Here is a 24,863-nt window from a genome sequence, read left to right on the forward strand (position 1 = left end):
TCTTAATTTACAGTTAATCTAAAATTTATATTTCGAGTTTTACTGCTATGTTAAAGTGCTACTTAATACTCTATTATATATTTATTTTAGCTAGCTATGGTTTTCACAGACTTCCCAAAATTAGATACTGATACATTATAAATGTTTAAGATGGAAAATGTTACACTAGTATTTCTTTAGTCATTCTAAAAATAAATTAATAACTGGCTTATTCTGTGAGAATTAATTATTTCAAGTATATGTGCATTGTGAAGTAACAGAAACAATAGTAGTAATGCCCAAAATTACATCTAGTAAGTTGCAGTCTCAGTTTTATATTGCTGATATGCTGAGTTACAAGTCAAGTTTGCTTGTTAATTTTCACCACAATATTTTGAATAAGGTAGAAAAAGATAATTTTTACTATATGTTTGTATAAAATTAATAAACTGTCATACATCCAATACATTTAAATAGTAAAGAATAAATTTTCTTTATATAATATTTAAAAAAATTATCTTATTCTGATTTTTTTACCAAATATATTACAATAACAGTGCTTAGAATTAAAAAACTATATAGTGTTCAATTGCTTCACATATCTTATAATTATTAGTGACAGTATTTTCCATTTGCTTCTATCATTAGTTTCATATCTTTCTGTATAGATTTATTTATTTTCAACATATTATGGATTATATGTCTAAAATTATTTGAATGTTTAACCATAAATCATACTATCATAACAGCAAAAAATCTTTGTTAACCTTAACACAGTTTTCTTTGCTTTTACACAATGCTATGTTCTAGAGAATTGCTAAGCACATTGGTTTGTGCTTAAATTGTAAGCCGCCCTGAGTCTTCGGAGAAGGGCGGGATATAAATGGGATTAAAATAAAAAAAAAATAATTTTAATGCATTCCAGCTGATCCCCAGTGAAACTTTGTGCTCAGAATTCTCAACAGTGCTAATATAATGTGAGCAAATTTCTCACCTCCTCCAAATCAAAATACAACACTCTTTTATATCAAATAAATAAATTTATTTAGTCCTAAAGAGACAGTTTTCTTTTGTGGTTTAAATAACCTACATGATATATAATTAATAATCTTTGCCTGATGTTTCATGTGTAATGTTTTATTCTTTATTAATTTCTTCTTATTATAGCTAGCAAAAATAATTGCATGTATTTATCAACTTGACAATCAAACAACTTCTTAAACAAAATTGTATCAACCCCTTATTCCCAGAGTGTCCTTTTCTGTTTGTGATACTCCCAATACTTTAACAAATTTAGCATATGTAAATTTAGGCTTATTTTGGTTTCTTAGAATTCCTCAAAGTAATAGTGGATCACAAAACAAAAGGATGATTATTATGTGAGACTCCATTCAATTTGATTAAAACTAGCAAGCTGAAGAAATTAGCAGGTCATTATTCTTCTGAAGGTAGAAAGAGTGAGCATATATAGCTTATTTTTTTCAGCACATCTAGCTTTCTAATTCTATTAGATATGTATCTTTTAGCACTGCTTTTCAAGTTTAGTTTATGATAGTAGCTTCTTTACCTGGCGTTTTGTAAATGGGATACAAGCAGATAGTTTGTAAGCATGAGTTAGTAGGTGGAAGAGAAGCTGCTTTGTGGACCTCATCTTCACTTCATACACATATGCAACATTAAGTTAGAATTTAGATGAAAGAATGGAATAACAAAGGTAAGTTATTACAATTTATCTTAAAAGATTAACAGAAAATACATTAGCCCCAGCTGTGGACTATATGCAACAGAAAAAGAAACCATTGGATTAATTCTTCTAAAAATGTAGTGACATAAAACAAGAATAGCTAAAAATAAAATCTTTTGAAGTTTTTGAACAGCTTCATGAAATATATAGTTTGTATGTTTGTACTTGTCATAAAGTGTACAGTCATTGTGGAGCTGGGGTCTTTCCAGTTCCCTAAGGACGCTATTTGTACAGCACATGTTTCCAAACACCTGTTTGTTGCATTTTTGAATTTCACTTTGCCTATCTAAAGAACTATGTTATGGGAAAATCTGAAAATGTGTAAAGAAATTTTCTGTACCTTAATTATCTATTTGTGTATATATAGTTCATTTAATGAAGATTTACTGAACATCAGCCAACTGAAATTTCCTCCAGCATTTTATAGTAACTGTACAGCCTTAATACATAAGTATTGTCACTCTGATCTCTCATATCTGCCCTTTTAATTTCTTGCAGTTAAAATGTTAAATTAAAATACACATGGAGCTAAAGGTATTTATCAACATTAAAATGCAGGACAATGAATACATTAATTATTTACATGGAAAACAAGCTGTAAACCTATTTATAACACCTTTATTGCAGTTTTATTTGCCTTACAAATTAGAATTGGTCAGACAATAAATTGAAATAAATAATATAACAGCAGATTTTGTATTTATTGATGGTATACTGGAAACATAATATGTGTGACTTTTCATTCAAAATGTGTTTGTATTTAACCTGGTCTTGGAGAGGAAGGAAATTTATTGCCATTAATTGCATTATTATTTTAATCTTGTCTTCTTAAATTTTCAATACTAATACATCACTTGTTCCAAATTTACAGTAAAATTTGCTCCTACTATTAGTTGCCTTGAGAAGACACAGAAAAGCAATATGAGTCCTTTTGTGTAGTACTTCTTAAAAGAGAACTTTAAAAGATTACTGATGAAGCACAATTATAAGAATGTTGTCATCAGACCCAATAAATTTAAAATACCTTCCATTTAATGAAAGAACGGAAGAATCAGACATTCACTATAGGTTTAATTACAATGTATGGACCTGGTTGATTCAAACCTTTCGTACTACCTTCAGGTCACTCCAGTTTAGTCATTCAGTCCCTGCTGCCTATATTGTGTATTCAGCAGTCCCTATTAGACATCTTCACAGTGAGTGATTCTGCTGGGTTTTCTGACACCCGCTTTCATGCATGGCCTGCTATTCTGTGTGGAAATGTTTTTCCCCCCTAAGCTGCCTGCAACATTAAAGACATCTTGGCTATGTCAGACTTTTTGAGAGAAAGTGCGGTGTACAATGTTTACACGTACAGGGTATACCTACTAGGCAGTGGATATAACATTATATAATTTGAGTATTAATGGTTGTGATTAATAATTATTTACAATGCGTCTGTTGGTATATAAACATGCTTGCAATGTATTTCTCCTTAAAGAGCCTGAGATGATGCTTACCTTTATTCAGATTTGTATCTGCTGTAAATTACACTAGAGGGCACTGCTTATCCTCTGTTGTGGCTTTCTTCTGGGATTGTGGGGGAAAACTCAGCTGATTCCTGTAATCTTACTTTAATTAACAGTGGTATTCTTATTTTTAAAAATCTAGACAGTTTAATTCATTGCTTTTTTTGTTTCCAATGTACAGTCTAATCTAGTGAAGTCTAAACGCAGTGCTAATACAAAGGATGGCGCTATTTGCACTTAAAACAAACAGGGAATCAAATGTGCCACACAAGAAATTAGATTTTTTTTAACTTGAAATATCATTTCTGCCAAAGGCAGAAGGCTAACTTTTCCTTGCTAGCAAGTGTGATTGAGTAGGTTTAGAAAACAAGTGAGAAAGTATTATAGAAGAGTTACTGTAGTTTCATTGAACAAAGGTCAAGGGAATAATATCCACATTATAAGTGTTGCTGGTTTAAAACTATATATTCATCTGCATACAAATATATCCGCATGTTTTCTGCACAGTATAGCTAGAATTTAACTGTGGAAATTACTGATTAAACATTTTCAAATTTTATTTGCCAGTAAATATGCAGATTTGAGTTATGAAAATAAAATGAATTAAAGTATGTTTCTGTTCTTCAGTATTAATAATATAATAGCATTTTTCCTACTTATAAAGGCCATGGCTGTTCAGTATTGACAAAATGTCAGTAAGTGCCATAGTTAATCCTTTAAAGATATGTTAAGATTAAATTTACATATCTCCGCTTACATTATATTTAAACCTTATTTGTTATTAGTAATTGATGAGCTGTAGTGCTCATTAACTCCAGTTCAAGATATTTCTGTTTTATCTTTCCAAAAAGTCATCTATAGTGTTCTGAGCCATGTACAGCTAACTTTGGCTGGCATTTCTTTGTTTATTTATTTATTTCAACTTATATGACTATTCATTTCTATATGACAGAACTCTGCATTGTCCAGTAGAATGTTTAGAAACATAACAAATACACAAACCTTTGGCTTGCAAATGCTACTAAGTCAAATATGATAAAGCAGGACAATTTACTCCTTACCTGAAAATGCTAATGCTTATAAGTAATTTTGTTTTGCAATTATACAGTGGCTAATATATTTTGAATATATTAATGCTTTGTAACTACAAAAAATGTCCTTGGAGGAGCTATAGAAAAATCAAATGATTCATCAGTCTTTATTCAATAAATTCTGATTTTGACTTTTTATACTTAGATTTTATATCTTCAAAAATTAATGGTAATTATTTCAATTATTCACAATATTTTATCCACTATAAGCAAACTGACAATACATTTTGATCAAATATTTATTTTAAAAAACAATTTTGTGCAGAACATATCTTCAGTCGAAATAATTTATAGAATATTTTGAATTAAATTACCTGGTTGCTTTTAAAAAGCCAAACTTCATTTTGATTTTCCTGTTAGCGATCTAAAAACTCTACCATATACTCATTTAAGAGTTTATTTAAAACTTCTCATTTTTTACATATATTGTATAATATAGTATTTAGGGTAGTCATTTATCACTTAATAGGGTACAATATCATCTATTTTATTTTGGGAGTTAATGAGGATTAATCATATTTGATTAATTAACACTATAAAATTACTTTGTTACTTATTCTTAAAATATTGCCCTTGTTGCTATTACTGGACTATAAAATATAAATATATACTCTTTCAAATAAGGCCATACCATTTTGTCTCATTACAAAAGTTAAAATAAGATCTAGAAATAATTAAGTCTGAGTTATTAGCTGCATGTATGCTTCTGGGAATTCAAGATTTTTCTGTTTTTACTCTCTTAATATCTTAAGCTAAAGAGAAATTGTTTTCCTGCAGGCCAAAAAGCAGGAAAGATTTTTCAAGATTACTTCCTGAGATTCTTAAAAGAAATACCATTACAGAAATGAAAAAAAAAATATAAGCATTCTTTTATCATATAAGATCATTTTCAACACTTTTGAAATGCGTGTTGCCACATTTGCACATTACAGTGGCATAATAAAAAATCTCTGCTTTGAAATTAGAAAACTACTCCAATGTTACAAATCCTTTTTGTACCTTGGAAAACTTTATTGAATTATCTGTTCATTGTCAGTAAGTTTGTAGTTCAATTGTAATATGATTGTGCTGTCTGGAAATGCAGACAATTCAGTATTTGCTAATTTAGGTCTACATTTTCTTTTGGTTTGACAGTAAGTGCTCTGTTAATTCTACTTCTTTATAGCAGCTCTCTAATAATCAGCAAGAGCATCATCAAAAATCATTATAAAAACATTTCTGTATAATGTTATATCAATGCATTCTTTTTAAATTAATAGGAAAAAGTAGTACTGAGACAAAACTTGAAACGGGCTAATAAGTGTGCCATTAGTGTCCTTTTAGTGCACTAAATGAAAGCTTTTGCGTTGCTAAATGACTACAAAAGTTGCTTAGGTAATAAGATTCTCTCTTATCAGTAAAAATGAAAGGGGGATGGACTGCATAGCTCAAAAGATGGGTAATCAGATTACAAAGTCTTTCACTTCTAGGTCACTGGTTCAGCTCTGCCCCCTCTTTAGTACTGATGAAGAACTGTTCCCAGCTGATGGTTTTTCAGTCGTCTTTGTTAACTACATCAGTGCCTCCTGAAGTTAGAATTAGCACACATGTTGGCATGCTCAGTTGAGTATTTTTCTGTAAATGAGATGAAATGACCTCTTTCTGTCTAGAAAGAATTCTTTCAGAAAATGATACAAAACATTGATAAGACAGTGTGAATGAAACCTGCTTTGTCATGATTTATTCTATATAAGGTTTTCAAGACTAGAAAGAATTTTTTTCTGATCTTTTTTCTTAGAAACAGCTTCGTAATTGGATATAATTCATTTATATTTATATAAATGTATACTCAAATAAAATAATTACTAAGTATATGATGATTATCTGAAATCAGAAGACAGTGCTGTTAAGTGGTATTTATTCCAATTCTTATTAGAATGACTTATTTTGTGTTATATGTTAAACGTGTGAGTGTTTAAACATGAAGATTTTTATATGTGTCCAATATTACATTCAATGAACTGATATTGTCTGCTTCTTTCACCACAACAGATCTACCTTGAGTTTCTAATTCATCTCCCCCAAACTTACAAACAACTTTTTCATCTCTCTAATTCCAAAACTTTTTGTATCATTCAAAATTTGTGTCAAAAATTAGATGAGAAAAGAGTTATAAGTAAAGGAAATAGCCAGAAGACACGCTGCAAAACTAATAGATTACCAGAACAGAAAATGAAAACCTTCATTTAGAGTGGGACAGAAGCATATTGCTTTATATGGGTAAGAAATGAAAGCAAGCATTCACCAGGCCTAATTCAATTGAAGATGGACATGTGATATTCTGCATTTGTATAGAAAATAAGAGCCAAGTTTAGAGGCCAAACATGCGAGAGATAGAGAATGAGTTAGACAGTGCAGAAGAATGTAATATTTGAATAACAGGTTGGTATCTTGGCCAAAAAAGACTGAAGCCAAAAAGTGAACAGGTATCCTCTGAACAGCTATCATACTTTCTATAATTTTTGACAATGAATTAAGAAAAAGCAACAGTCTAGACTCTAGAGAAATCTCTCAGTGCGTTTATTAAGTCTGAAGTGTATTATTTGCAAGCATTTGTATACAGTATAGTAAATTTTATTGATCTTAAATAAAGATGTTTCTAATTCAGATAAAGTAAATATTACCAACTTCTTATTTGTACAAAATTGGTATTAAGTATTTTCTGTTACAACATGAGTGAGTGATATAGAAAAGTATACCTGAGAAAACATCAGTGTAATAAAATGCATTTTGTATGTTAAAATGTACTTATGTAATTTTATAATAAGTGCTTAAGCACAAAAAAACAGGTAGCATGGATTGAACGACTAAATTGGAATAACCAAAACATAGTGGAAATCCCAGCACTTTCCACTGCCTTCATTAACCAAATCCCACAGGTCATTAGATGAGGACCCTCCCCAATTCAAGCCATTACTGACTAGGTCCTTTCCAGCCCCAAACTTCAGTAAGTTAAGAGGCTGGCTTCTTTTCACTCCCCTCTGCCTATCTCACACCCCATCCCTGCCCATTTGTTTGTTTGCTTATTTGTTTATTTATTAATTTATCACATTTCTTAACCTCCCATCTCTCTCAGAAAGGAGCTCTTTTGGCTTCCCAGTACTCTGTGACTTATGCCAGCCCTGCCACCATGTGTTCCACTGACTTTGTTGCTCCCAGCTGACCTTCACCATCTTTCTTCGCCCACTGCTGATGAGGTGTCCCCAGTCTGGTTCTTTACATTACAGATACTATCCGTGCCAGGCCATCTTCCTGAGGTTGCTTATGGCCTTATCCAAATCACATTTGGCCTTGCAAAGCTTTGAATCCTTCCAAATCCTTGCAAAAAGGCTGCATGCAATTTGATAAGATGGCAGGACCAGCAGAGCCCAGGGTAGCAGAGGCAGTGAAGTGCAGGACAACCAAAATGGCAGAGATGGGGGAGATGGCTGAGTGGAAGGACTTGAAGTGCCCCTATGGTTATTGGTGCTGGTGGGCTGACTAGCACCCAAATTTTGATCACATGACCTTAGGGGGTGCTTCAATCACCATAACTTAAGGTGCCGGGCACAACTACCATTTGTTCAGCTCTGCTATAACTTCAAATGGCTGCTGAACAAATGTTGGTTAAGTGAGTATAACAGAGTTGGAAGTGACCTTGAAAATCTTCTAGTCTTCTAATCCAACCCCCTGTTCAAGCAGGAGACCATTTCAGACAAATAGATGTCCAGTCTCTTTTTCACAGCCTCCAGTGATAAAGCATCCACAACTTCTGAAGTTCCACGGGTTTATTGTTCTCACTGTCAGGAAGTTTCTCCTTAGATTGGTTCTCTCCTTGATTAGTTTCCATCCATTGCTCCATCCATTCCATCCATTGAGGATTACCCATGCATTAAAATTAAGGTGCAATAAGGTATATCTTTCTTCTACTTTTGCTTTAATCATATTGTGTTCCTGAACTGAATCTGCTTTACACAAACTCCACCTAATGAAAAAGACTTTAATCCTTTTTGTCTCAAACTTATTTTATAATCTCAAGGCAAAGCTATTGTAATACATTCTATATGAAGCTGTTATTTTAACCACTTTACCAATACTTTATTATCTTCCAAGCACAAGGCAAGGTGCTCACCAGGATTATGTATCCCCTTTGCTTTTGGCCATACCTGAACAATTGTTTGCATAGTTGGCTGTGCCACAATGTTTTATTCATCCTTGGATGAAGCTACTGCTATTGGCTTCATTGTAGAATTGCTAGAATTGGAGCAGGTCTACAATAACAGGACTCAACTGGCTAAGCTTTACCTTTGGTCCTTAAATGTTTTTCTGCTTCCTGCCTTTGCTATTCTTAATGCAACAAATTTGTTATTCTTCTTTTACCTAACTTGCTTTCTCTGCCTGTTTATATGTTCTTGTTTCCGTTATTGCCTTGTTTCCATTATTGCTCTTGTCAATATTAAAGATACCAGCAACTTCAAGCCTTCCTACAGATACTTTACCTGCAATATTTCTTCCATTTAAAAGCAATGCCTTTCTTTTTCATCTGTGATCTCAAGATTTTATTAGGATTCTGCTATATGCTGCAAGTACCATTTACAGCCCTTCATATGCTCATTACTTAATTTAATTTAATTTAATTTAATTTAATTTAATTTAATATTTGCATTTGTATACCGCCCTTTCCCTGAGGACTCAGGGCGGTTTACAGGGAATTAAAATCGAAACATACAAAAGTTAAAACCAATTAAAAAAGCATTAAATTCACCCTGTAGATTAAAACCCCAGTTAAAATTTTCTCCTCAGCCTGGGCCCGAGAGCTCAAAGAGCCAGGTCTTCAGGCCCCGGCGGAATGATCGGAGGTCAGGAGCAGTCCTCAGCTCTACCGGCAGCTGGTTCCAGAGGGCAGGCGCTCCCACCGAGAAGGCCCTATCCCTGGGTGTCACCCGCCGGCAATCTCTCACCGGCGGAACCCTGAGCAGACCCTCCCTGTGGGAGCGCACTGGGCGAAGGGCATTTGATGCCGGCAGCAGGTGTTCCTTAAGCCTGTCAGGCTTTGTATTAGCGTGTTTAATCCAACTCAGGAGGATCAGTGATGAGTTCTACTTCTAGTGATGTTGGCGATGTACGTGATTTGATATTCTAGGGATGAGTAAGCTTCTTGCAACAAGGATCCTAGTAGTATATGTGATGATTTCATTCTATCAACCTTACAACTGCTCCCTGTATCTTCACCAAATGTATAGTAATCTTCATCTTTATGGAATATATACTTTATTATTACCTTCTATGAATCCATCTCAGTCTCTATAGAATTATAAGAAATTTATACTCCATTTTCTTAATACTTTTGGTCTTTGTATTAGTCACAGAAGTCCCGTCTTTGATTGTCTTTTAAGCATTGCCACTTTGCTTCATTTTGCCTCACTTCTGAAACCTTGTTCAGTTCAAATAGGTATAAGAGACCTCTCTCTCTCTCTCTCTCTCTCTCTCTGTGTGTGTGTGTGTGTGTGTGTGTGTGTGTATACTTTGAGCCAGATGCAAATCACAATGAGGTTACATATCCCTATTGTGCTTTTGTAGTACTGCTGTTGTATGACATATTGGTGCATAAACATTTCTCAATACAAATTTTGAGCATAGCTCTGCCATGTACTGTGTTGACCTCTGAAATAGGGAGGCAACAAGAGTTCTGGACAAGATTACTTCCAAATTTTTTCCTGCTTTGAAATTCTCCCAATGGAGAAAAAGGATGAATGTGGCTAAGCACAGTGACATACCCACATACAGGAATATGCCAGGATAATAAAAAAATAAAGAATGATCACGTCTCGATTTTTATTGCACCTGCAGGTTTGCATCCAGCAGCTCATTTTAGAATTACTTGTTCCTTCCTAGAAAGAGAAGTTTGTGAATATTCTTCTGTAGGACACTCTGACCGGTTTATAAAGTTCTTTGCCTATACAATTGATCGTGCATCTCCATTTATAAGAAACGTATGTAAAAATTTGAGAAGAGTTTTGCTGGATCAGTCAAAAGTTAGCTGCTCCATCATTCTATTCCAAATAGTAACCAACCAGATACATTTGGGAACTTCAGAAGGATGCTTAGCAGGTCTTCTAATGCTTAAGATATGCTGCCTGTGATTTAGGAGATAAAAGAGTATCCCTTGTTTGTGTGTACAGCTACCATTCAGTGTTGCCTTCTGACAACTGTCTGGACATGTTTCTACAGTTTTCTTGGCATTTTGGAAGTGGTTTGCCAGGGCCTGCTTCCCAGGGCTGAGAGTGACTGGTCAAGGGTCACCCAGCTGGCTTCATGCTTACAACAGAAATTAGATTCACAATCTCCCAATTTCTAGCTCACATCTTAACCACTACACCAAACTGGCACAGTGTCACTAAATCCTCATAAAATTTTGTAAATTTCTGTATACTCTGTTTGTCCAGATTGTCAAACTTGTCTGTTTTCAAAGTCCATTGACTATTCTCCAGTTATATGTTTGAAAGTGTGTCATCTTCAAATTACATATCTATAACATACTTTCGATTTTTCAGTTATGCCCAACAGCTCAGAAATATTACCTACTTTTAATTCCACTGGCATATGATTTCATTTCCTCTGGTCATGAGAGTTAGAATGATACTTAAAAATTAAGTAGAGCTGAATTAATAAGCTGCAGGTTATAAAATAATATATGCAACTTTACTTAATAGCTGTATTTCCCTCTTATTTGCAGAACTATACTAAATGTTCATTACTACAAAGAAAAGGAATAAGAAAATTTGGCTGTCAAATTAAGTCTTAAAAGCACTGGACTGGATTTTTAAATTATACTGCATGTATGATTTGTCTACACCAAAACCGGATTTTAAACCTTTACTGTTTAAGTAATAAAAGTTTTGCCTTCCATCCTGCATAATTTGTGTGCAACTTAATCAGCAACATAATCTCCAGTACAGGAGTTTTCCAAGGTTACTAGGCTGATAAATATTTAAAACGGAGTGCTGGCTTAGAAAGACATTTTATCTAGTCTAGTTCTTAAACTATTGGTTTAAAATGTGGTTATATTCTGAATTGTGATGGTTGTACATTCTGTCTTTTATTTTCACTGGATCAACAGCTAGTAATCCTGTACAATTATTGCACAAAATTATTACATGACTCATGTACTACTATATAGTGAGGAAGCCGAGTTAAAATAAAACCCACAGACGTCTGCTCTTAAATTAGACAGTTACCACAAATATATCAACTACATAAACTGATTGTATAAAATTAGGTTTTTTATATGTACAGGGATTGTTGTCCAGGTGAATAGATACTTTAATGTCATGTCTTTAAAAGTAGTTTAAAATGATATTTAAAATGTAGATATAGCTGAAATGAAAAATTCAGTGATTTCTAGTGGGGGAAAAATTGCAAACTAAATATTTTTAGTGTCATACTGTCCACAATACCAGTTATAATGCTTTGAGTTTTAATGTTACTTATGTTAACAGCCCTTTGTTCTCTTATTCTTTATCTTGCTTTCTAATATTGTATTCTGTACTGTGCTGTTTGGGGTGGGAGGTGATGATACATAAGTCACAGTTGAAAAGATATATAGAGTTGATGTGTTGTAACCAAGCTGGTCATACTTCCTGTAGTTTAGTTATTCTTTTATCAATCTCATTATGAGGAAGTTCATTAACCACAATTTAAGGATAGCACGCCATAATGATAACCATGATTTGAAAGTGACATGTCACTCTTGGGAAGCACTAACTCTTCCTGTTCTTTTTGTCTGTTTAAAAGATCTATTAAAATATACGTTTTTGTTATTGGCAAGATAAATACAAGTTCAAGAAGTTCAACTGCACTTTTTATTTAAAAAATTCTGCAACTGCTGCTACTATATTCAATTACATTATGCAATAGTTACTCACTCTTTTATTATCATACTTATAGAGTGAAATTATTATTACAAACATCTATATTTGCATTTAAATTCCCTATTCAACTTCTGTAATCAATGCATAGGAAAAGACCCAATTATACAGTGATTGAAAAACAAAACACTTGTATCTCTAGGAGTGAAATGAAGCAGAGTATGGCAGACAATTTTTATGTAGGCTTTCTCCTCCAGGACTCAAACCCTTCTATCACACAACAAAGAATTTTGCCACTGCATGCATGGTAGAAGGGTTTGAGTCCTGGAGGTTACAGAATTATAGTTGTCAGCTTGTGCCAATTTTTTGGAGATAATTTTTGGAACATTATATTTAGTCATAAACTTAGTGGCTTCCCACTCACATAAACTAGGGAGTGACCCTAACATTTTGAGAACATGTATTTTCTTAACAGGGATGTTATTATTTATTATTAATGTCAGTACTATTTTTAATATATCGTAAAAGGTGATGTCTATTGCTGGCCAATGAACATAATAGTTATATTCTTCTTCTTCTTCGAAATGAAGCAGGGGTGATATGGAAAGGAAGAAGAAAAAAGTTAACTGCATTTGTTAGGAATATCTCTGACCTTCATACTCAAAAGGCTGTATCTAAAATAAACTGTGACTTAGTGCTATACGCAAGCCAAGTTACAATATCCTATAAACATAACTAATAGCAGTATACAATGCATATAATATTGTTTTCATCTTGTACACCATCATGTGTTTTGCAACATGAGAAGCAGTGAACATATATTTTAATTAAGGTTTGGCCAGTGAATAATTCCAGAAAGATTCCGAGAATCTAAGATAGTCATGTTGACCAGAAAGTGATGTGAATAAATTAAAATGAAAGCTCAGTAAGATTGTAGTAGGTAGGATATAAATAGTGTTTTCTGCAACCCAGAAATGAAAGTTGTTATTAAATAATGTTCACTTTTACTGAATAATATTTTGGGTTTTTTAGTGAACCTGTAGATCAATAAAAGCAGTTCACTGACTATTTCCATTGGAAGTTTGTTCACATTTTAATAAATTTTTGGACTTATATTTTCCACAGATGATTCAGCGAGAAATAGAAGTAAAAAATAAAGTTACTGCAGTGGCATTGACAGATTCAGTTCATAACGTGTGGCATCAAGAAGCTGATAAAATTGTTCGAGAGTGGATGCGAGAGGTGAGGCTGTAATCTGATAACCAAGTGCACAAACTGACCAACTAGCATTCTTATTATTAGGAGCAGCACTTCCTTCCTCCTGCTTTTACAATTTTCCCTTAGGGGAACATGAATGCCTTTGTATATAAAGACTGTTATAAAGAGACTATGAACTTTATTCAATTCATCCAGCAGGGCTTAAATTTTTCATACAAATTACAGATCATTGTTAAAATCCAATTTTGATCATCAAAGAGTTTCACTCAACATTATATCTAAGTTATATATGCATACATACTTACCATAATGCTGTTTTTTGGGGGGTCAGTTGTATTTTGAGTGCAGAAAAAGATGGCATCATTAAGAAATGAAATGCAGATGAGAAGAGGAAATCTAATTTAAATCTGGGTTATATTATCTTTTCATTGCTTTCTAACATTGCAAACCATCCTTCTTTAAATTTCTCACGTTATTTGAGGGTGCCAATTCCATCCAACCGTAACTTTCATAGTCTTCACCTTCTTCTTAACCTACTATTCCATCATGTGCATGTTTTGTGGGTTAATTCTCATTCATTCTCCCTATACAACCAAACCACTTCAACATACTTCTTTCATATAGATGACTAACTTTATAGTTCATTGTTTTACTACTATTAGTTCACTTCTTTGGTATACTGTTTAGTTTTAATATTAGTGGATAAAAAGAAATATAAGCCACTAAGAGTCTTTTGTGATTGGAATGGCACATTCTAGTAAATAAGAAAAATAAATTCATTTGGGGATTGATTCATATAAATATTTCTTTAAAATGTCTTTCTAATTCTTAAATACGTAAATGTTACTTTGAAAATGCAACTTAGAAATCTTACATTTACTTTATTTTACAAGTTTTTTTTCTTTATATTTCAAGTAAATACCAGTATTAAAGTTTTCTGTATTTATCTTTTTTTGGCAATTGAATAAAATACTCAAGTTGAAAAGCTTATTGAGAAAAAGAAATATTATGAAAATTCAGAACATTTAATATATAACATGAGGAGCAAAGCATTAAAATGTACATCTCCCATTTTAAACCTAATAACTAATTGCTATTGAGAAATATTTAAATAAGACAATCCATTACCCATGATTTTATTTTCAGAAAATAGTGAATTAAAATATGGATGGGATACTCAAAGAATCTCATCTTAACAGTGTTATATTACATGAATTTTAGATATGTTTCTAAACTACATCATGCCAACAGGATATATTTTTACTATATCAGGTTTAGATTGAGAGATTGAATAATAATTCATTTTTTTCTCAGTTGCTTTGAACATGCAGTGGTAATTGCTGTTACTGAAAGAATGAATAGTTAACAATAGCAATTTTTCACTGCATCTATCTACCTTTATCACAGCATACATATTTAAGTGCCAGTAGAAATCCTATTTTAAAGTTTTGTTAGACATTGTGATGACTGATAAAACAAATTTTCCATTTTTGTATCTTCAGTCTGCATTTGAGATACTCAATTCTTATTGCCATTGGCTCATTGTATATAGTATAAAGTAATTTTGTTGAAATCTTTGGTGTTCTCTAAAATTCTCTGATGTAATGTTATATCAGTAGAAATATTAATTTTATCTATGTCAAACATATAATACCTCATAAAAATTCCAATTCCTTCTTTCAGGTGTTAATTAAAAACGGGTCTCCGAATGTACATTTTAAAGTCTTTATGAAATACAGAAATATTACCATCACACAATTAGGTAAAAGATAACAAATACACTAGTCAGTTATATTTTTTGCACAGAGTTCAGTAGTTTTACTGATCTAGCATTTCTTACAAAATATGCAGTGCTTGTGAGCAATTTCTAATCTCATACAATACCTCTTCTTTATGTTCTTCCTCCTCTCTCTGGTCCCAGAACAGGAGGAGAGCCTTGACAAATCTTTTCAAAACTCATGGCTTTTACATTATTGGAGGAGACTACAGCTTTTGAAATTCTCTCCTCACCTAAACACAGCTGACATCTTCTTCCAGACAAAATGAATTAAGAAACTATAATAAGACATTTGATCTACCAGTCAAGAATCTTTCTATAGTGAGGATGGCTTCCATGGTGCACAACTGTGGCAGCAACATTTAAAAATATACAATACATGCTTTTTGGGCATAAGGACAATCAGCCATTTATCTGGGATGCATGTATTTAGTTCTTTCTTATTCCTCATTTTTCAATATAAGTTTTTAATTATATCAAATGTTTTAATTAAATCAGATGTCTTCATATTTTAACAAAAGCTTGGTGGATTATTTTGTTTGACAGTCATTATTCATGAAAAGTAAATTGTAATAATTTTGAAGAAAATGCTATGATATTTAAATTCCAAGGTTGAAAAGTAAAAGAGGATTTAATTAGGAAATAAGCAATTAATAGATTAGTAAAACTGAGATATTTCATGCTGATTTATTATCCATAATATCATTCATATTTTATTTCCCATAATCTATGTCATTTTTCTCTCTTATATTTTATGTAACACAACTTGAATCAGTTCCATTTTAATAAAGTTTTAGCCCGATTAACCATACTAATTTTACATAAGTACAAAAAAAGATAAATATCCAATTAGGATGTATTATTTGAACTAATGCATCTGTTAAGATATTTGAAATAAGGTAGACACCCCCCCCCCCAGTATTTCTTTTCAAGGACAAAGTATTTCCAATTCTTTCCATCTCTTTTGGCACACTTAACTTCCAATGGTTAGTTCATCCTCTGTCTACCTGTTTCATTTTGTATAAAAAGGTAAAGGTTCCCCCGCACATGCGTGCTAGTCGTTTCCAACTCTAGGGGCCGGTGCTCATCTCCGTTTCGAAGCCGAAGAGCCAGCGCTTGCCCGAAGACGTCTCCGTGGTCATGTGGCTGGCATGACTAGAGGCCAAAGGCGCACGGAACACTGTTACCTTCCCACCGTAGTGGTCCCTATTTTTCTACTCGCATTTTTACGTGCTTTTGAACTGCTAGGTTGGCAGAAGCTGGGACGAGTAACAGGTGCTCACTCTGCTACGCGGCACTCAGGTTTCAACCCGCCAAACTGCCGACCTTCTGATCCTTAATAGTGTGATGTCCCAAGCTAGACATAGTACTTGAGTGAGATGTATCCATTGGATATTCTCCATCATTTAGATGTTATTTGACTGAGTTGTGTCTCATATTAATTCCATATATAATATATTAAATCCTCTTAGGGGATCATTTATTTATTTATTATTAATTAAATTGATATAGCTACCTGTATTGGCCAATCACCTGAGGCAGCTGATCTTGGGAATTATGAAAGAGAAGAAAGTTGTCAGATAGTTCTTCTTTGCTCATGCTACTGCCATGGTAATTTCATTGCCAGGTAAGAGGACATATTTGTGGACGTAATTGCCTCAGATGTTAATATAATTACAAAACAGCAAAAGCTCTTAATTTGGTCCTGAAGGTTTCTACTAGATATAATAATGCTTGCAGATATATAGCTACTTCTACTCTTGTATGAGCTCAAACCTCACTTTACAAGTCCAGTTTATTTTTTTGGTCCTGACATGATAATCCCTATGATTAAGCTTTGACAATATGGTTAAAAAACCCTAAGGTATTTGATTATTCAAAGTTCTCTTTAATTTCAGAATTGCTGTAATTGGGTATCAAGTTCAGAACCTCTGGATACATCAGTAGAGTCCATGCTACCTGATTGCCCACGTGTTTCTGCAGGTATGCAATCTCTGTTCCTGAAATAAGCTAGTTGTTTGCCATCAGGAAATTACTAGTTTATTGAATATCATTTTGATGTTTTAGTATTTTAGTGGGTCACCTATTCAGATCAGTGTCCTGACATCTAAGGTAAAGGTAAAGGTTTCCCCTATCCAGTCATGTTTGACTCTGGGAGGGAGTGTTCATCTCCATTTCTTAGCCAAGAGAACCAGCATTGTCCAAAGGCACTTCCATGGTCATGTTGTAAGCATTACTATATATGGAGGCACATGGAATGCTGTTACTTTCCCACCAAAGTGGTACTTATTTATCTACTTGCATTTGCATGCTTTCAAACTGCAAGGTTGGCAGGACCTGGGGCAAGAACTGGAGGATTGAGATACAGAAAAAAGGTGAATGAAAGGGTAAATGATTGAAGTATGTACAGTAAATACTTGCAGTGATTTGACAATTAGTAACCCCATAGATTGACATTAATCTGTCTCCTGCCTGGCCCTTTATGTTTTCCAGCAGTACACTGATCACTGCTATAAATGAGTCAATACACTTTTCTTCTACTCATCTGTTTCTCTGTCTTTCACAACATTGTAGACTTCTCAAAATAACTAGGCCTTTGTATAAAATATCCAAAATATCATAATTTGAGCCTGATCATTTGCACTTCATGTGAGAACCAAGGTTAATTTGTCTATGATCCATGTAGCCCAGGGGTGTCAAATTGCCAGCCTGTGGGCTGGATGCGTCATGCCGAAACTGTGCCCACCCCATTGTCAGCAATGGAAAAAAGTCGCGATAAATCACGTGACGTTGCAAGTTTGACACCCCTAATGTAGACAATTTTTCTTTCTTTCTTTCTTTCTTTCTTTCTTTCTTTCTTTCTTTCTTTCTTTCTTTCTTTCTTTCTTTCTTTCTTTCTTATTAGACTATCACAAGGAAAACCATTGCCTGCACATTTCTCACCTCTATAGACATAAACACATCATGATATCTGAACATTTTTCTCCAAAGCCTTTACTGTTCCTTGAACAAGTGCTAGCTGTAGGATATTTCTTAACTGTTGGTTTGATAGTTGATAATAAAAGGCATAAAAATAGCTTATTGGTATTCCTTAACTTTCTTGTTTATTTATTTATTTCCCACCCTTATTATTTTCATAAGTAATTCTGGGAGCAAATGTGCCTAATATTCCTTTCCAATTTTCCAACAACCCTGTGAGGTGAATTGGGGTGAGAGAGAGTGACTGACACAAAAGCTTTTAAAATAAACCAAAGAAATGCATATTCAAATAGTGCATAATTAACCTGATGTGATAATCACTACTAACCTGGATAGCATTAAAAGGACATTAATTTAATGGAGGTTAAGTTCATTAGTTTGGACAACCTAGTAGCTAACTCACTTGGGTATCACTGGAACTCTATAGGCTTCTGGTTGTCCACTACAAGAAAAAAAATTAGATTCATATGTAAAGTAAACTTGTAAGTAAAATTTAATTGGAATTGCATAAAGCAGGTATTTGTATAAAAATCCTGATAAATATAATGTGTTTGATATAATGCAGTAGGATAAAATGCAAGAGGAAGATTAATGGAAAATCTTTTTTATTAAAATGGGAATGAAAAATATTTGTTGCTAGAATTTGACTAATGTGTGAAATATTTGTCATTAAGAAAGCACACCATATTTATGCCATTTAGATGGCAGAAGAGACATAGAAAATTCTAACTCCTTTCTGTCTAATAGAATAGATGTTTGAATTCTTTTTCTAACCAAAATTGGAAAGTCTTGTTTTAGCCAAAATCAGAGTCTTAAGATCATTCTGCTCTCCTATACAGCAGCAAATAGAGATGTATTTTTTGAAGTACAATTTTACTTACACCTCAAAGAACCTCAAAATAATGAAAAAAATAATTACAAATTGGCCGTTCATTCACACTGATTTCCTAAAACAATTTCACATCCTTTTGTAAATAGTATGTATTAGTATAATAGTGTGTAAGTTTACCAGTAAACCAGAATGTAACAATAAAAACAAGACGAATATAACAGATCATTAAAGCCTTTGAAATAGTTGCATATGACAATAATTGTAGTCTCCATCAAAATATTGATAAAAGCTCCTTTACTTATTGATTAGAAAGTTCCTTGTTTACTTCAGTGCTTTGCTTATGTTAAACTTACTGAATTTGGTCCCTGCACCACTGTTCTTAAGCATATTGCTAATATGAATGGAGCAGTCAGATACTAGCACTTCTTTTCATTTGTTAATGGAGTATTATCTCACCATCAGTTCCTTGGAGAAAAATGAGCATATTTAACACATTGTCAGGAAGCATACTGCTTATCCTTAATGACTATATTTTTCTTCTATTTTCTATTTGTATATGCTGTATTTGTGGTAACTATTGATGTGAGATACCTAGAACATTATGAGTCAAATATGTTCTCTACAAAGCATGTTCTCTTTTACAAAGAAAGTGTATAACAACAAAGGCTAAAATTATCCCGTTAGCCCCACCTCTGTTATTTGGGATAGAGGCATCAGAACTCGAGCAACCCCTTTGTGCAATTCATCAGGATAGTAGTAAGGATTAATTCTCACTTCATTAATGAAGTGCAAATTGCTAAGGATTAGGGGACAATTATTCCTGAGCAGCTGAGTTCACACTTCATCTGATTGTGGATTAGTGGACTTGTAAACTGCAAGTGTGAATTAGCTTTATGTCTCTTCAGCTGCAAGAAATCATTTTTACTATGAATTCGGGAAACTTTCTTAGAAAGGCCAAGTGGACTTTCTGAAACTCCACATTTTAAGATTTCTAAATCAAATTCTGTGAAAATAAATGCATATTATACATCAGAATTGAACTGAAATAGGAAGCTTGATCTTTTTTTGTGAAAACAGATTACAAAACTGATTATTTTTGTAACACAGTATTATCTGCCATTCCAGCTATATTAATAAGTTTATCGTGATGTATCGCACCATGTTTTGCCCTTGTGGGCATGGCATGCATGTGATCCACCCAGCTTGTGGGCAACCAGTTTGACACCCCTGACCTAGATTCTTTAATCTAAAGGCTATGTTACTGCCACATTCCACCAACCTAAGAGGTATATGCAGTATGCTAGTACATATTTGGGATGCATTTTAAAAGTGATAAACTTTTAAAATATATATTAAATTTACTTTATGGCAATCATACTTTTAATAAGTTGGTTTTGAAAATATATATGAACTTTTCAAGTTCTAACGCAAATATATTCCTAGAATACATAGAATGTAAGGGTTGGAAGGGATCTCAGAGGTGATATGGCCCAACTTACTGCCTAGTGCAGGAACCCACTTCTAGTCCATCCTTGACTCAGTGCAGGATAGAAAGGAATTTTTTCACATTGTATCTCAACAACAACATTCAATCCATATTAGATGATCAAGCCGTAATAAAGTTTACTTTGTAATATTTCTTTCCTCATATAAATATGGTATCATATTTTCTAATGCACAGGCCTAAGCTTTGAAAAATGCATGAATTAGTCTCTTGTAAGAAAAGGGAGGCAATATATGGACTAAAGCCAGGACTCTGGATGTCAGAGTGCAAATCTAAGAAAATAAACTCAAGAGTAAATATCAATGAGTTACCGCTATTTATGTCATTATAAAAATAGGGTTTTGGATTGTAGCCATAATTATTGTGGAAAATATGCTAAGACTATTCCTCCCCTTCCTCCACGATGTGCACATGTATTTAATTCAGGTATCACTATTTAGAAAGGGTTTTTAATTGACAGAGAAGAGATTTATAAATAATATATCTATTATTTAAATAACTTGATATTACGGACTGTTATTTAATAAAATAAAGAAGATATCTTAGTGAGTGAACGTGAATTTTAAAACTTGTAGAAAAAATTCCTATAAGATATTGTTATTCAAGAAAAAGTTAAAAGTTACTTTTTATAGAGAAAGGAGTTTTGTTTTCATTTTCAAAAACAATAGCAAACTGATTCATAGTATCATAATATTTTTTTAAAAAAATATAATATTTAATTCTCTTGTGTCAAGTAAGGTTCATAACTGAAAAAATATGATACAGCATAGGTTGAATTGAGTGTTCTCTGTCCAATAACATAGGATATCTTCATTTTCAAATACAAATATGCTCAATTTTTGAGCATTTTTATCTTGTATTTAGTGGCACTCCTACTCTGTGCATATGCCTAGGTCTTAACCAGCTCTAATAGTCTAATTAGAATATTCTAAGTAGAAAGAAATATCAGAAAACTCATAGAAGCATCCTTGCATAAGTGCAAAAATAGATACATCCAAAGTATTTTTATACTTGAGTTTTCCAGAATAATTATTGGCATGCACTTGTTCTGTATCTATATCCCTACACCTATGATGTTTAACATAAAAGAAGTTATTTTCAGAATGGTGAAAAATATTTAAAACATCTGCCTTTTTTTAAAAAAAATGAAACAACAGATTCCTTTAAATTGCTATTCTACATTTATTTAGTTAAAGACCCATTGAACCAAGACATATTTATTAGCAGATATACAGTAATTGTATAAGGTAACATTTTAAAAAAAACAATCTAACTGACTTTCTCAAATTTGAATTTTAACAGTAAGATCAGCTTGATCTGATTTAGAGATTATTTAAAGCACGTATACAATTTTAAAGCCTTTACAGTGTTGTTATTGAATTTTCTTTTTATATATAAAAAGTACAAAATCTATTATAAACTGGGGATAGAAGCTTGTAATGTGCCTCTTGCAATTTGGCTTGAGCAGTTACTATTTTTCTGATATTCTTTCACTAGCTGGCTTTAGAAAAAAAATGTCTGGCACCAGTATACTATTAGGCTGTAATTAGTGTAACTAACAACTAGTATGAAAGAGCATCATAGAGGTCACTGTAAGACTTCAAAGGTCTTAACAGGTTAAGGTTGGAGGGCAATCTGTCTCTTTGCTTAATCTGTTGCCATATCTGGTGAGATTTGTTGAAATCTTCAGGGACCTTTAACCTTGAGGTGTTGCTCTCTCATAATTTACTGGTCACATGCCATATTCTTTATTCCTGTCTGTTTACATAAGCATAGGACTTAGTGAGTGGTAGCTTCATTTTAGAGTTCATGTACAATAGTGCACAGATTATCATCTCTTCACTGCAAAAAAAAACATTATGGGCTAACTGCTTTAACATTCTTTGTCTGCCAAAACTGGACTAAACTGTGCAGCTCGATTTGCATGTGACAGTTAAAAAATTGTGTAGAAGAAAATCTAAGAAGTACAGACTATGAAGGATATAAAGCTGTGTTACTTCAAATGTGTTTACATATCTTCAGCAAATTTAGTTGTGTAATGCTGAATTTGCTGCAATAAAATTTACTGCTTCTTTTGGTAGTTCAAATAACTTTATATAAATTACAAAAAGTTACAAAGTTACAAATATTGTCACAAGTAAATTGTAATTATTTTTTTATTATTTTTAAGACACTTGTGACAAAAAGTTCAAGTAGAAAGTTAAATATCAGCCCTTTCATGTTTTATTTCACATCAGATACATTTTCTTCTCATTTCCTTTCAAAACACAAAAAAGGTACGTGTGTACAAAAATCATTTTGCACCACCCCATTTCATATTACGAGTACTAATAATATGATTTTGAATATGTTCGAATATCATAGACCTAGCCCTAAATATTTTCATAATTTAAGTATTGGAAATTTCTTTAAAAATGTCAGAATCAAGGACAAAACTGTGTTGAAAGAAATATATACAAGGACATTTCAAATAGTAACACTTAATATAGTGTTTGGAAAGTTTTTTCTTTCAGACTATCTTGTGATTATCTAAGGGAGTACTACATCAAAGCTATATAGACTTCAAAGCTCAGAGCCACTTACCACTTATAGCTATTATTAAAATCTACCACTTCACTCTGCCAACAATTCGTCTTAGCAGCTTCATTGAGTTATCCCCATCTATTACCTATCATAAAGGAGTAAAAAAAATACTGTTAAATATTATTTAAAATACTAATATAAACTTCAAAAAAGACATGAAAGCAATAAGAAGAGGAAGAATTAGAATTAAGGCCATACTATTATGATATTTGCATATATAATTTCTTTTGTTTGTCTTAAGGAACCATCCAATGATAAGTGTCAGTGCAACAATTTATTGCAAGTAAGATCTCAGAAGGTATGAAGCATTTGCTTTTGATAGCATTTTATTAGATTTTATAGAACACATACTTGCAGCACAATCCTTTACAAATAATTCTTGAGACAGATGGTTGTAACTATGGGTAGTTAGAAAAAGCAATTGAACAGTACTTGGATTTAATGTTCTTATCTGTAAATTCTTAAATAGAATGTTCTTAAATAGGTCATGTGATAACTCCTAGCAATTTTCCATAACTTATTTTCAAAAGCCTATTCCAGAGAAGTGTCATTTCTGTGTGTACACGCATGCCCAGACAAACTTAAAGTATCTGTGATGAGCCTTCACATAGCTATAGCTGCTTTATGGTTTTTAGAACAGAATCCGGAGTGTCCTGTTGAATGAATTGCACAGCCTTAGCAAATAACTTATGTCCACTCTGTATGAGTCTTGTAATCACAGTAATCACTATTAACTTATTGCTACTTTTTAGTGTTGTGCATATTTCAAAAGGATTCAGAAGAACTGATTTTACCTCAGAGAAGCACAGTATCTCTCCACTGTAATGGACAGCAGAGAGTTACAGTGCTTGTATGGCATCTAAAGTACTGCTGAATTATTTTAAAGCATGTGCGTCCTTTCCCCCCCCCCCCCATTAACTAAAGCAGAATCTTGTGTTCTGGATAGCGTTGCCAACAGATTACTTTAAGCTTTGGTTTTAAATCACTTGACTGATTTTCATACATTTTTTTAAAAAAAATATTTATTTATTGCTGTGATTTTTATGCCACTTCAATCTAACCAATTCTAAGCAGCTTACAAAAATCAGGAAATATAATCAACATTACCAAAAATAATAATAATAATGAATAAAGGATCACAATAACTACAACCTGGTTATACTCCTAGCGCTATCTCTTACACTTAGGACCAGCATCATCTAATTCCTTCAAGTTGGCAAAAGAGTTTTGAAACAGCCAGGGCTTCACAAGCTTCCTAAATATTATCAGAGAGAGGGCCAACCTGGCCTTCAAGGACAAGGCATTCTGCAGGAAGAGCCCCTTTAATGGAAAATGGTTGTTTGGGATCCTTATAGCAATAGCACTTAGACTTATACACCGCTTCACAGTGCTTTACAGCCCTCTCCAAGTGGTTTACAGAGTCAGCATACTGCCCCTAGCAATCTGGATCCTCATTCTACTGACTCCAGAAGGATGGAAGGCTGAGTCAACTTTGAGCAGGTGAGAATCGAACTGCTGAACTGGTGGCAGCCAGCAGCCAGCAGAAGTAGCCTGCAGTACTGAATTCTTACCACTGTGCCACCATGGCTCTTTTATGTCTTTTATCCTACTTCCTTATCACTATTCCCGTATCCATCCAATTTGCTGATAATGTGAACTTTCACATTCATTAGGTAAATTCTACCTAATTATTGCATTAGTTAAATTTAATACACTTATATTTCCAAATTTTAATGAAAAGAAAGTTTTTTAAGTTAAAGAA

General features: G+C 33.0%; 1 protein-coding gene across 11 annotated transcripts in view; it reads left to right on the forward strand.

The window, feature by feature from the left end:
* The window catches only part of ARB2A (ARB2 cotranscriptional regulator A), a 229,572-nt gene that overhangs the window by 139,489 nt on the left and 65,220 nt on the right, over positions 1-24,863 (forward strand). For all 11 annotated transcript variants that reach the window (XR_014491445.1, XR_014491446.1, XM_083354575.1 and 8 more), the window contains 2 exons: positions 13,334-13,450; positions 17,102-17,186. Coding sequence is in view for 9 of the 11 variants with exons in the window: in XM_083354575.1 (XP_083210701.1) it covers positions 13,334-13,450; positions 17,102-17,186 (202 nt within the window). In the remaining 2 variants the exon portion in view is untranslated. The remainder of the gene's footprint in view (positions 1-13,333; positions 13,451-17,101; positions 17,187-24,863) is intronic.

Source organism: Vipera ursinii (assembly GCF_947247035.1).
Source record: "Vipera ursinii genome assembly, chromosome: 2".
NCBI classification, from domain to species: Eukaryota; Metazoa; Chordata; class Lepidosauria; order Squamata; family Viperidae; genus Vipera; species Vipera ursinii.